General features: G+C 37.3%; 1 protein-coding gene across 10 annotated transcripts in view; it reads left to right on the top strand.

The window, feature by feature from the left end:
• Positions 1-13,157, top strand: part of ANKRD31 (ankyrin repeat domain 31) — a 178,920-nt gene extending 165,763 nt beyond the window's left edge. For all 10 annotated transcript variants that reach the window (XM_027864206.1, XM_027864209.1, XM_027864205.1 and 7 more), the window contains one exon: positions 12,765-13,157. In XM_027864206.1, coding sequence (XP_027720007.1) covers positions 12,765-12,910 — 146 coding nt within the window. In that variant the 3' untranslated portion in view covers positions 12,911-13,157. The remainder of the gene's footprint in view (positions 1-12,764) is intronic.
• The last annotated feature ends 1,732 nt before the right edge of the window (positions 13,158-14,889 follow it).

Raw genomic sequence — 14,889 nt, 5'->3', positions numbered from 1 at the left:
TTCAAAGAATTTAGAGGAAGGATAAGTAGTATCTCATAGATTGAAATTTCACAGGGTAATGGTCCAAGAGAGATGGGAAACTCAGAATTAAATTCTGGAGACACAAGGGGACCACTCCCTTACGCAGAATCTATGGTTGTTCAGGCCATTTGGATGCATCATAGTTATAACATTGGTAAGTGGATTAGAGTTATTTACTTTTAGAAATTTCATAATAGAGTGTGGTTATGGTTGTAGTAGTAGTAGTAGTAGTAATGGTAATAGTAGTAGTAGCAGTCATAGCAATAATAGTAGTAGTCGTAGCAGTAATGGTAGTGATAGTGGTGGTGATAGTAGTAGTACTGTTACTGCTACTTGTCTGAAAGACCCAGATAGACATGCATACTATAGCCATATGTATAATAAGAACTAGAGGACCACTATGAAATATTATGTCTTAATATTTTAGTGACTTTCTGCTAGACATTTTTTCTTTCATGTTTAGTTTTTCATAGGTCTTTTGCCATAAAAACTCATTATCTCTACATTAGTGCAGTCTTACAGGAGAAAAATTCCCACTCCAAAATTCTATCAGCCTTTCAGGACACATTAAAAAATGTCTACCACACAAAGCTGCTGAATGGAAATATTCTCTTAAGAAAGAACACATTCCATTTATTTACCTGGGAAGGCATCTTTATATATTTATGTAGTCTGTCACCATGGTTTCCAGGCACTCAAACACATTAGCTACAATTTATTCACCTGTGAGGGAAACAAACTTCTCTTATATTCTTTCTCTTCTAGAACTGTCATTTAATGTACACTAATTATGGCATTTCTTTGATGGGAACACATCATGTGAACACATTTGAAAACAGAACAATCTTTTTCAAGAAAGTCAGAACCATCCTTTTCACAGAAATGGTTCATGACCCAGTGGCATGCTATTGTAAATCAACATCTTGGAAGAAAGACTTTTCTTCACTTAATACTGCAATTTTAGTTTATTTTCCTACCCAAATTTTTTGCAATGTAGTACACAAATCAAATACCTCTCTATTTTATGAGACTTAATACTTCCCAACATCTAAGCATTACAGACTAAAGGAGGAAGTGTTCCTATAACACTGATCCCTGGCCACAGAGTGTGCTATTTAGGCTCTTATTTATTATGCATGCTACTCTGGCTAGTTTGTGTTCTGGATTTTTTTTTGTACCGTTGTTAAAATTCCATTATCCTAATTCATAAAGTACAGGGAACCTCATTTAATAGTTTCTTTTCACATGGACAATCTTACTCAAGATGGCTGTTTGCTATTGTTTACTCAAAAGGAAAACCCCCAAAATATAACCCAAAAGTTCCTCTATGAAACAGAATAACCCATTTCCTCTCCAACTTTCTGGATGGAAGTTTCCTCAGAGAAGTAGAGTTAGGGTTTAAATCTAAATATAAGGTCTAATTCTGTTTGACTGGTTCCAATAGAATTTTTATATGTAACCATACGTGTGCTTTTCTAGTATCTTACCTTTCTTAGCTTCCTTGAGGTTTAAGCTTAAATCACATGTTCTGATCAAGACCTTTCCTAGTCCTGTCCTTTCCATCCCCAGTGACTTCCCTCTAAGATACCTTCCATCTATTGTGCATATATCTTTCATGGTACCCTAGTTATTTACATATTGTCTTCTCCATTAGAATGTGAGCTTGTTGAGGGCAGGAAATGTTTTTGCCTTTCTTGGTGTCCCAATACTTAGCACAATATCTGACACATGGTAAGCACCAGATAAATGCCTGTGACTGATTGACCAACCCTATGAAAGAGATCTAGATTAAATTTTCATTTTAGTTTTACAGATTGGCCATTTAACTCTCCATCACTATAGATATCTTCCAGAAAACCTTTCTACAAAAGGACAGTAAGCTTTCTATTAGAGGAGCCACAATAGACTATTTTCTTCAATGTGACTTGGGAGGTTGTATTTTGTAACCATCTGTCGAAATAATTGTTAAGCATTTTGCCTTGGATTAGAGTTGCATTCCTGGCTATAAATGTGTTTGTGTATGCATCTACATATGTATGTATTTTCCATTTAGAATGAGTGAGCCAAAGTTCATTCTCTAATCATAATAAAAATGTAGCCTACCCAAAGTTCTTTGGAACAATTTCAAATCATGTAAATTGAATTAATGCAGTTAATAGGTTCATAATGTTTCAGGGGTAACACAGAATCATAGATTTAGAGGAGGAAAGGACCTTAGAATTTATCAATTCTACCCTGCCTCATTTTACAGATGAGAAAACAGAATCCTAGAGAGATTAAGTGACTTAGCCAATATCATTTAGACAATAAATGGCAGGACTAGAATTCAAATCCAGGTAATCCTGTAATTACAAAATCAGTGATCTCTCCACTATACCACACTATCACATGTTTAAAAGTAGCCAAGATTTTCTTTTTAATTTTTGTGACACTAAAGCAAGAGGGGAAAAAAAGAATTATAAGAAACAGAAGACTCAGATTAGAAGTTAAATTAGCCTTGCTGTTGGCATTATTAGTTTATTTGCTCATTTTTAAAAGTTAATGTGAGCAGGAAGAAAATTGCATAGTAATATAGGGATAGGGCCTGGACCTCTGATTTTATTGGTATAGGAAACACTTAAGTGAGGAAATTGTCTCTACCAACACAGGTTGGCACCTTTCCTGCAATTTATAGTCTTAGAACATTGCCTAGGATATTGAAAATTCAATTAACTTGCCCAAGGTCACACAGCCAATATGTATCAGGGGGTAATACTTGAACCCAGGTCTTCCTGACTCTTGAGGCTGCCTCTCCTAGTAATATAGCATGTTCTTTTGACTAATAATGAATACTGGACAGTCAGTCTGAGCAGTCCTCTATAGGATAACCGGTTCATGGTTACCTGGTGGTTTTTCCTCTCTATATTTGAGTCAGCTCCCCTTTGTGGCTGCTTCACTGGCATTTTCCAGGTAATACTTAGCACATATAAGGAGTGGCACACCTCTTAGCACATATGCTTTCACTGGGGTTGCATTATTTCTGTGCTGTCAAATAGGTTCATTTTCTTAGGACTTAGAAATCATATTGCCAGTGGCCAGAGAGTATGCTGCCCCCAGAGAAGTTACTGCTTTCTTGATCCAGGCAGAAGTAGATGTATGTATGGAACTGAGAAAAGGTTGTCTCCCTTTTGAGCCCTTTACCCAGATCCTGAAAGCCAAGGGGTCTTGTGTCATAAAGTTACCATTTAATGTCCTTGGCTATAGTATTTACAAAGGTTTGTTGCTGGTTTGTGTTGGGCTGGACCTGTAATTTTTAATCAGTTTATGGGGAACTGCTAATGTAGAGACATCCTTAATCAATGCAGATCAGCAAATCTTCTGAAATTTTAGCTCTAGAGAGTTGCCTAGGCCACTGAGAGCTTAAGTGATGCTTTCATATAGCTAGTACATGTCAGAGGCAGAATATGAACTCATGTATTCCTGACTGTAATGCCAGTTCTCTATCTATTACATCACATATGATTGTGTCTACAAATGCATATGTAAAGATAGCTTGGCACTATTTCAGGGCCATTGGAGACCACTCTTTTGCCCAAGAAGGGTTTTTCCTACCCCTCCCACTTCACCTATTTCATTACCACAGGCTTTTTAAAAAATAGGTTATTATTATCCCTTTTTTACAGAGAAAGAAACTAAGTCTCAGTGATTTTCTAAGGGTTGCATTGCTAGGAAATATTGGAGGCTAGATTCAAACAAAGGTATCCTAACCCCTAACTCAGTGCACTTTCCAGCAGTTCCAGTGCTTCTCTATATAATAAAGATTCTACTTCCTAGAGTTACAGGATTAACAAATGCCTGCCTGCCCACAATCTTTTCCATTTTGCTCCATCTTCTGAAAAACCGTATTTTTGGTCTGTCTGCTCTATTTTCAACATAACATCAGTTGGAAAAGTAGGCATGTTGCTCCCTTTGGAGCTTCTGCCTACTGTTTTGTACCTTGGTTAGTGATGTTCTCTGTGTGAACAGCATGATAATGATTTATTGTTAGAAACAAAAACAGGACTCCTTAGGTGCTCTTGAACTTCATTTACAAGGGGTCTTGTGTGTCCTCATTTAGGGCTGGTGAAAATACAACTTTGTTGGATTTTTAATATACTCCCCACTCCTTTGATTCTCCTTGGTCTGTGGTAACTTCTAGCACTGACTCCTACGTTGGAGATGAATAAGGCCTTTGGCCTTTCACATACTACATATAAAACATCTAAATGGAGAATGTTATTTAGTCACTATGACAAAATCAGAATTACAGAATTTTAGTTTAAAACAGAGGCTTCTTAACCTGTTCTGGGTTGTGGACCCCCTTTTGGCAGGCTAGTGAAGCCTATGGACATCTTTTTCGGAATAGTATTTTTAAATGCAAAAAATAAAATACATGAGATTACAAAGTAAACCAGTTATATTGAAATAAGGCTAGGTGGCACAGTGGATAGAGAGCTAGGCCTGAAGTCAGGGTTCAAATCCAGCCTCAAATACTTACTAGCTGAGTGACCCTGGGCAAGTCACTTAACCCTGTTTGCCTCAGTTTCCTCATCTGTAAAATGAGCTGGAGAAGGAAATGGTAAACCATTCCCGTATCTTTGCCAAGAAAAGCCCAAATGGGGTCACGAAGAGTTGGACATGACTGAAACACTGAACAACAACAAAAGTTATAATATTTTTTTAAAACCAAATTCGTGGACCCCAAATTAAAAGCCCCTGGTTTAAAGGGACCTCAGCAGCCATCTAGTCCAACTCCATACCACAAAGGAGTCCCCACGATAACATAGCTGACAAGTGGTTATCCAGCCTCTGATTGATGATTTCCAATGAAGGAAAATACACTATCTCCATAATGGCAGTCCATTCCACTATGGTACAACTCTACTTGTCAGAAAGCTTTTCTGACATTAAGCCTAGATTTGCTTCTTTACTATATGTACCCTGCCTCTGCCTTCTGGAACCAAACAGAACATGCCTAATCTGTCTTCCACATGATGAAGCCAGCTGTCATGTCCCACCTGTGGCGTCTCCAGTCTAAATGTCCCTAGCCCCTTCAATTGATCTATTTGTCACATCGACTCAAGTCCCTTCAACATCCTGGCTAAAGGCAATGTCCTTCTAAAATTGTGGTGCTCTGAACTGAACAAAACACTCCGGAGCAGAGCTAATACCTCTTTATTCCTGGTTTTTTTTTTAATAGTATTTTATTTTTTCCAATTACATGTAAAGACAATTTTTTAAAAATTCATTTTTTAAAAAATTTGAATTCCAAATTTTCTCTCTTCTTCCCTTCCCTACCCCCTCCCTAAAAAGGTAAGAATTTTAAGTAGGTTATATATGTGTGTATATATATATAATATATATATATATGTACACACACACATACACACATATATATATATATACATACACAATCATGTAAAACATATTTCCGTATTTGTCATGTTGTAAAAGAAGAAACAGACCAAAAGGAAAAAATAAAGAAAAAGATAAAGAAGTGAAAATAGTATGATTCGATCTGCATTCAGACTCCATCAGTTCTTTCTCTGGATGTGAATAGCATTTTCCAGTTCCTTTGGAATTATCTTAGATCATTGTGTTGCTGAGAAGAACTAAGTAATTCATAGTTGATCATTGCACAACATTGCTGTTACTATGTACAGTGTTCTCCTGGTTCTGCTCGTTTCACTTTGCATCAGTTCATATAAGTCTTTCCAGGTTTTTCTGAAATCTGCCTGTTTGTCATTTCTTATAGCACAATCATATTCTATTACATTCATATACTGCAACTTATTTAGCCTTTCCCCAGTTGATGGGTACCCCCTCAACTTCCAATTCTTGACTACCACAAAAAGAACTGCTATAAATATTTTTGTACAAATAGGTCTTTTTACTTTTTTTATGATCTTGTTGGGATACAGACCTGATAGTGGTATTGCTGGGTCAAAGAGTATGCACAGTTTTATAACCCTTTGGGCATAGTTCCAAATTGCTCTCCAGAATGGTTGGATCAGTTCACAACTTCACAAACAGTGCACTAAACTATACCTCTTTTAACACACCTCAAGGTCACAATAATTATTTTGGCTACAGTAGCCTATTGCTGACTCATACTGAACCTACATTAATTCATTAAAGCCCCCAGATCTTTTTCAGGCAAAGTGGTCTAACCAGGCCTCCCCCATCTTTTATTTGTGATGTTGGTATTTTTTACCTTAGTCATAGCTCCCATAAACATTGTAGCTATGTGAATATAAGGAGTACTTAGCTACACCTTTTTTTAAGATGAGACGATTCCTATTACAAAGCCATTAGTTATTTTTACTATCCTCTAAACAAACCAAAAATAAGTAAAAAGTAGGTTCTGTGAACTACTACAGCATGCCCACACCTATAATATTGTAACATCTAGTTCAATAAAGAGGGAAAAGCCAGACTTCTTTGCAAATGCTAACTTCTTGACATTCTAGCCAATGCTTCTCCTTTTCTTAGACTGTCATGGGACTGAATCAGGGATGAGAAGATCAAATGATATTAAGTATAGGAAGTGCATAAATGCACATAACATAATATAAAAGATAGTTATTATTGCTGATATTATTAACAACAACAATAAGCTGTAGTGTCTGTTTATATCAGTAAAGTATTTCTCCATTTTCTAGATTCTAAGGGTTTCTCATTCAGTCAACAAGCATTTATTAAGGGCCTACATTGTGCCAGGACATGCCTGTGTTTGTAAAAATCAATCAACCAATTAACTAATTGACTGATAGATTTGTGAATTCAATGGCTTTGGGGTTTATTCTATCACAAAATCTAAATACTCAAGATTAGTCAGTGTCTAGGAACATAGTTGCCAGTATCTCTTCCATAATATCCTATTTGTTTACCAAAGATCCAAAGTACCTTTTAAAATAGTTTAATTAACATTCAGTTAATAAGTAGTCAATTTTCTAGAGGGTAATTCAGCATGCCAAAGAAGATTTTTTCCTGGGAAGTCTGAAAACAGAACCTTGCTGAGTTGCTGATATTTGTATATATTCTGTGAGGTGTGGTACAACCAGGGTGGTGCTGGAAGAATTGCTGTTGCAGAACCAAAGTCTGAGGTGTTGATTCCTTCTGCCATCTGACCCAGTACACCAGGTGGCTCCTGGTACTAGATCATTATTATCCTTGTTGTTTGGTCATTTTCAGTCTTGTCTGACTCTTCGTGACCCCATTTGGGGTTTCCTTGGCCAAGATACTGGAGTAGTTTGCCATTTCCTTCTCCAGCTCATTTTACAGATGAGGAAACTGAGACAAACAGGGTGAAGTGACTTGCCCAGGGCCACACAGCTAGTGAGTGTCTGAAGCTGGATTTGAATTCAGGAAAAGGAGCCTTCCTGACTCCAGGCCCTATTGGTATTCTATCTACTGCTCACCTGCCCCTATTATTATCCTTAGGAATCCCCAACTCCATATGAATAGCTGCAATCAATCAGCCCCCAACTTTGTTCTTGAGCTCATCATTCTTAGAACTTTGTTTTTAGGCTCATGAACTTTTCACTATGACACTGAATGCAATATTTGCATAATATCTGTGTTATATTAAGAACAGTTTTTCTCAAAGGTAACCCATGGCTCCTATAAGAATAGTCAAGATTGTCTTGACAAACAAGGCAGCCTGGAATAATAAGCTTGGAGTCAGGATGGCCTATATTTGAATCCCAATTTAGATACTTAACTAACTTTGTTACCGTGGGCAAGTCATTTACTCTCTTAGCCTCATTTTCCTCACTTGTGAAATGGGGATAATAATGCCTGTGGTGCTTATCTCACAGGGTTCTTGTGAGAATCAAATGAAATAATATGTGCTAAGCATTTTGCAAACCTTAAAGTGCTATGTAAATGTCAGTTTTTAATCGTCATTATTATTATTCATCAATATTACCTGAATTGGATCTATCTTCCACAAAGTGATTTTTAAAAGAAAGTGTTAGGAAGGAAGAAGTAAAGCAATTTGAGTGCTTTGAAAAATTCAATGATCATAGAGTAAGAACTATAAATCAGAGTATTGGAAAGAACGTAGGTCTCCAGGTCAGAGGAGCTGAGTTCTATCACCAGTCCTTCTACTTGCTATTTGTGAGACATGAGTAAGTCACAGTCTCTCTGGGTCTCAGTTTTATCATCCATAAAATGAAGGAGCTAGACTAGATGATTTCAAATGTCCCTTCCAGCAATATATCCTGTAATACTTAATAATGGCCTCCAGTTATATCTTTGTAGTATTGCTCTTCAAAGACAGTACTATTAATCTCTTGTCAGGGGGATATCTTTTATATTGTTTTTCCAATACAGAGGATGGATTCAACGAAGTCACATGTGTTCCATTGGAGATAGCTAACAGGTATCAGAATAGGTAACAAAATTGTTATCTGTATGAGGATGAAATCTTTGACCCTGACAATATTAGCACTGTTCTCTGTCTAGCTGAGCTAACAAGGCAGACAAATCTTGGATTATGGATTTCATGCATTCTAGTTTATAACTTGGGGAAAAACTAAATGATGCAGAACAGACAGGAGGGCTTAGGTAGAGGTGGTATTTGCTTGCCAACAAAACTGATTTAGCCTGGTGTCAAGAAACTAGTTAGAATTTATGTTCAAAAGCCTTGTGCCAACGTTTAAAAATGTTCTGGGAGAAGAAATTCGACTCCTGAAACAGCTTCTGGGAAAGATTGTTTGAGAGACAATCTATAAAAGAAGGCAGCTTGTGAACTCAAGCTGGTAAGGGGAAACATTTTGTCTAAATGAAGTTACACCTCACTAGCAGCTTCCAGTAGCAAAGAGCAAAAGAAAAGGGATATTTCACATTTAAAAAAAAATAAAAATTTAAAATAAATTGGAAAGTTATTCCCTGATTGTAGAAAAGTAGTCATATTGATTATACATGTTCAGCATAGAGAGATAGTTAGAAGGTGCATTCTTTTGGTTCCTGCTTCTGCCATGTAGAAGGATCTCTGAGGGAGCTGACACCTACCTACAGGGAATCATTTCAGCAGGAGACTGCCAGGGAAGGCAAGCCTTATTGCTTAGGCTGAAATCCTGGAATTAGCAGCTGGACAAGGACTGCAAGGGTTTTTGGAGCCTGCTGAAGTCACAGAGCCAGAGAGGTATATACAAGCTCAGAAGTGGATGAGAAAAAGATGGAAGGACTTCTCTCTCTCTGAAAGCATAAAATTTCTTTTTAAATGATGGATTCATAATAGTTAACAATTAGGAAGATAACAAACTATAGTTGGTTGGTTTTTTTTTAAATTTGCTCCATATATACTAGTCTTAAACATAGTTTAGTAATATTATTTAGATTTTCTTGTTGTAATAAAAATGTATAGTTTTAAGATAGGGAAATCTTTATTTGATAAGCATTTTATATGTTCATCATTATTTATGTTAATCATGCCTGCAGGAACTGTAACTAGCATAAGGCAAACAGTATGTTTGCTCTAGGGCACCAAGGGGATCTAAGGGGAAGGGAGGGCGGGCTTCCACCCCAGGGCCTCCACACTTCTTTTCTCTTGGGGTTGCTGTCTCCAAAAGAGACCAGACTCTCCTCTGTGCCCCCTTAACAATCCCCACCCGTTAGTCCCCTCTTTTACCCCGTCTGTGCCACCCAACCACCATCATCCCGTATTTCTGCTAATTAAAACTCTGCATGCTTGTAGTCTAAACCCAGTTTTTAATTTCACTTATCCAAGAAATTTACTTCCTGTTGGTGGCAGCATACCCAAATAACCCTCTCAGGCTGAATATATAAACTTAACCATTTAAAATGGCCATGATGATGTCACATCAGGTAAAGTATCATTGGAACTTCTCTGAGGAGGGGGAGAGACAAGTACAACCCAACAAAGAGTTCCTCCCTTCCAGGATCTTACATTCTAAAGTGTCTTCATACATAAAAGGATGAGGTAAAGGTGAGGGAGAAGGGAACAAAGCTGGTGGAGAGGAGATAGACAACTCTAGGGTCAGGAATGGATGGCTTGGATGCAACATGACATGGTGGTCCTGGCCAAAGACTCACCAGCCAGAAGAGAGGGTCACATGCCAGAGGCATTACCAGATTAAGACATTACCAGACTGACAAGGTGGCAAAAAAGTCAGGAATTGTTTAAATATGGTTTTTCAGAGCACCCCTCACCCCTGCTGCGCATAGGTGGCAACTTGGCGTTCTTCACCTCTCAGTCTCAGTTTCCTTCTCTAAAATGAGAGAGGGGTGGGTCAGATAATCTCTTAACAATCTAGTCCCTTCTCCATTTAATATTCAATTACAATTGATAGCTATTGTGAAGTGCCAATGAGTCACATGTAGCTGAATAACATTAGAGACTATTTGAAGCATGAATCATGCCCTAGGCCTGAGAAATGATAAAGACATATGTAAAACCTGGGTGAATTCAGGCTTCAGAGGGACCCAGGACCATACCTGCTTTTAAAACACATTGGCCTCCAGAGTTGGGATAGGCCTATTACTGTGCTTGGTAGATAAATTAGCAAACAATTATTAAGCTCCCATTATGTGCCAGGCACTATATCAGGTGCTGGACAAAGACAAAAATGAAACAATTCTTACCCACAACATGTACATATATGCACATGCATGTGTATATATAAACACAGTGTACTGTATATTTTGTATATGCACATATACGTGGGTGCATACACATATACACTAGTATGTTGTCTGTATAGTATACTAGTATATATGCTAGCATGTATATATACATACATATATACATGTATTAATATACTATTCTAGATATACTAGAGTCATATATATTATAATATTCTAGCACACTGTATACACCATACACACACACACACACACACACACACACACACACACACACACACACACTAGTATACTATATATATGAGGCAGCTAGATGACTGAGTGGATAGAGCACTGGGCCTGGAGTCAGGAAGACCTGAGTTCAAATGTGGCCTCAAATATTTACTGGCTATATGACCCTGAATGAGTCACTTAACCTCTGTTTGCCTTAATGGCAGTATCTTTGCCAAGAAAACCTCATGGATGGTATTGGCATACTGTGGCCCACAGGGTCATGAAGTGTCAGGCATGATGGAACAACTGAACAATAACAAATTCTACTATTTATCTATCTATTATACTAGCATATTATATATACACATGTAGTATACTATACGTACATACACATATACATATATGTGTATATATACACACTAGTACACTAGATATATATACTAGTCATATATAGTATATATCATAGTATGCTATATATACATACATACACACAAATACATATAAAATGTATGTATATATACACATGTACTAGTATACCATATATTATGTATAATATAGCATATGATATAGCATATATTATATACTATATATATACAATATATATGTGTGTATATAATACCTATATGGACTAGTATATATAGATGTGTGTATACACACTTATACATATGTGATGTCTCCTTTGTAATCTCCCTGAGGACAGAGACTGTTTCATTTTTTGTCTTTGTATCCCCAGCACTTAGCACAGTACCTGGCACATAGAGGGTGCTTAATATACATATACACATATATTTAAGCTATAAAATTTAAAACTTCACTGAGACTTTTGGGACATGCTGTGTATGTATACAGATGTGTGTGTGTGTGTGTGTATATATATGTGTGTGTATGTATATGCATATCAATTTATGCAATATATAAAAATAAATACAAAGAAATTTCAGGTGGGGGCTTTAGTAGCTAGGAGGATGTATATATAGAAGATGGCATTTGAACTGAATTTTGGCAGATTGCACTAACATTGGCTTAGGTGAGTATGTGAATGCATTTTAGTAAATACAACCAAAAGATTTAGTGGGTCTAGTCTCCTAAAACCAATCTGTACAGTTCCAAAAACAAAGGGGAGCCTGAACAACCAAACCTTAGCATCTGTACAACACTTCATAATGAGACACAGGAAAACTTTCGGGCATTCTGATTATGTCCTGACTACATAAACCCAACCATGGTCTTCTATATCCAGGGTTGTGCTGGTAAATGTTTAACAACCAACTCTCCAAGAAAAAACTACTTGTAAGTTTAATCTTAGAAGCAAGGTGGCACAATGGAAAGAGTGCCTACAGTGAGGAAGACCTCAGTTCAAATACAGCCTCAGACACTATCTGTGTCACGTGGGTCAAGTCCTTCTACTGCTGTCTGCCTCAATTTCCTCATCTGTAATATGGGCATCAGAACGGCACTACCTCACAAGGTAGTTATGAGGACCAAATGAGATAACATTGGTGAAGTGTTAAGCCTAGTGTCTGGCATATAATAGGCCCTCAATAAATACTTATTTTTCCTTCCTTCCTAATCTTCATTATTAATATTTAGGCAACCAACCCTGATTTGTAGCATTTGCTAATTTCCTAGGTGTAAATGCTGATACTGAAAATACAAAGCCTATTAGTAGCTATGAGTGAGAGTTGGGAGGTGATGGCACTATTTCTGAATACCATATCTTTGTTCCATTTTGTTGCATGCATGCTGTGTAGATAATGAAAGTGGAGTTAGAAAAAAAAATTTGTTTTGGTCACAAAACCTGGTACGCTTGCCCTCAGACTGACCTGACTTTTAAGTGCTAATGATTTTTAAGAATATCATAGTTAGAATCCTTAGTAATATTTTATCAACTTTTCAAACAGGACCTTCCAGTGATTCAGTACAAAACCTCACACATTATCTTCAGCTAAATGAAATATTATTGATCAGCAACCAAGAACTTCTTCCATGCCATATCATGGACCAACATTGGAAATTCTATCTGTCAAGCAAGGATGGGCCATTCTGATATCTTGTATTACAGTGGTATGTCATACTTTGTTTAAAGCCTTAAATTTTGTTTGCACTATGAGTCAAAGTTCAAACTTTTTCTTGTGGGATCTGATGAGAGTTATTTAGACTTAAAATTCTACTGTTAAAATTTGAGATCTTTGATATGGACATATATTAATGTTAGGACATGTTAAGCTTTCTGTTATAATGAATTATACTTTTTTGCCACTGAAATAAAGGCATCTTGAAGGTGATTAAGTCAATTCTTGCATTTTGTTTTCCTTGTTCATATAAACAAACTTGCCTCCCTCAACCTAGCTCCTTACATTAACCTACCTTCATTTATGTTTTCTGAAATGAAAATTCTTATGTGTGAGATAAATGGTATATCTGGAGAGTCCAAGAGAACAGGACATATGAAGAGCCCCCTTTTTTTCCCTTCCCTCTACCAAATCCCAACAGATCTCCCTTTTCCCCTCCACCTATCCAGACAAAGTCCCTATCTCCATTTCAATGAGAGAGTCCATACTACTCCACTCTGACTTGGGCTTACTTCACCTGCCCCTACTTCCAAGGGTCATGGTTCAGGGGTGCTCGAATATCCCCTCTTCACCCTTAGCTACAGGGAGGACATGGTCACATACCATTTTGATGGACAGCAACTACTTACTGACCATCCAGTAAGATAGAATACCAGTGGGCCTTACCATCTTGCCTGCAATTAATCCCTCCAAAATCCCAGGTACTGCTATTTGCCCTGACACCATACTCTAAGAACCAACAGGCTTTTCCATCCACCTTGCAGATGAACCCATCTATGCAATATTTGTTGTCTCCCCACATGAGCCCCTTGAGAGTAGGGACTATCTGGATTTTCTATTTGTGTCCTCAGCACTTAGCACAGTGCTTGGCACAGAGCAAGTGTTAAATCTTTTTTTTTAATTCAGTCATTCACTGAACCGAATTTATTACCCACCTTAGCACATGGACAAATGTGAGATAATTATAACTCTTAATGCTGCTTTATTCTTTTTTGGTCTCCACCTATGATTTCATTACTATCAGGTATTCTAGAAACTTCCACCACTGAGAAAGGTCAGCAAATTACCTGCGAACTGTAATTTTGGAGAGTTGCCTAGATGACCTAGACATTAAGTGACTTTCCTTGTGGTCACATGACTAGTCTGCCTCAGAGTCAGGACTCAAACCTAGGTCTTCTGACTCCAAGGCCCACCTTCTGTCCACCGTGCTATCCTACCTCACTATTCTTCGATCTATATGTGTGAGAAAAATACAACATTTTTGAAAATTGATTTTTTAAAGAGACTTTAATCTTTGAAAAAATTTACTTTCAATTATCATAATTTCTTATCAATATTGCTCTAAAGAGTAGGGTAGAATAGAAAGCCGTCCCAACAGTCATTCTATAGTAAAACTGGTTCTGAAAAGCAGCTTCAGTCTGCGTTAAACTCAGAAAACTCAAGAATCGTCAGTATTTGCCTGGGACTAGGATTGTGATCTAAGGAGGGACAAGCCCTCGGAAGCCATCTCGTCCAATCGCTTTCTATTATATGGTAATAATGTTATCCTGGATTATATTAGATAATACCGGTAAGTATAGTACAGTCATGTCATGGTCATAGCTTTATAAGGAGGTACTGCGGCAGTCCCTATTCTCTAGATTTGAAGGGCTGATTTTGTTTCAAGAAGATAATAGCTAACATTTACATAGAGCTTACTATGTGCTAGGCACTGTACTAAGCACAATTCCTCAATTATAAGGGTAATTGTCCAGTAAATGCTTTGAGGGTTAAAACGAATTATTACTTCCTATGTCCTAGGAGATGGGATCCCAGCTTTGGTGCTGAATAATGACTTTAGGCAAGTCACTTAACTTCTTAGGCCTCTGTTTCTTCATTTGTGTGTGAGAAGACTGAATTTTTTCATTAGTTTCTGAGAAAGTGCCGACCTGCTTTGGTAGAGAAGCACCTCACC

Source organism: Vombatus ursinus, unplaced genomic scaffold (assembly GCF_900497805.2).
Source record: "Vombatus ursinus unplaced genomic scaffold, bare-nosed wombat genome assembly UNPS02014774.1, whole genome shotgun sequence".
NCBI lineage: Eukaryota > Metazoa > Chordata > Mammalia > Diprotodontia > Vombatidae > Vombatus > Vombatus ursinus.
Note: the sequence above shows the minus strand (reverse complement) of the source record. Positions and strands in the feature narration are given on the sequence as shown.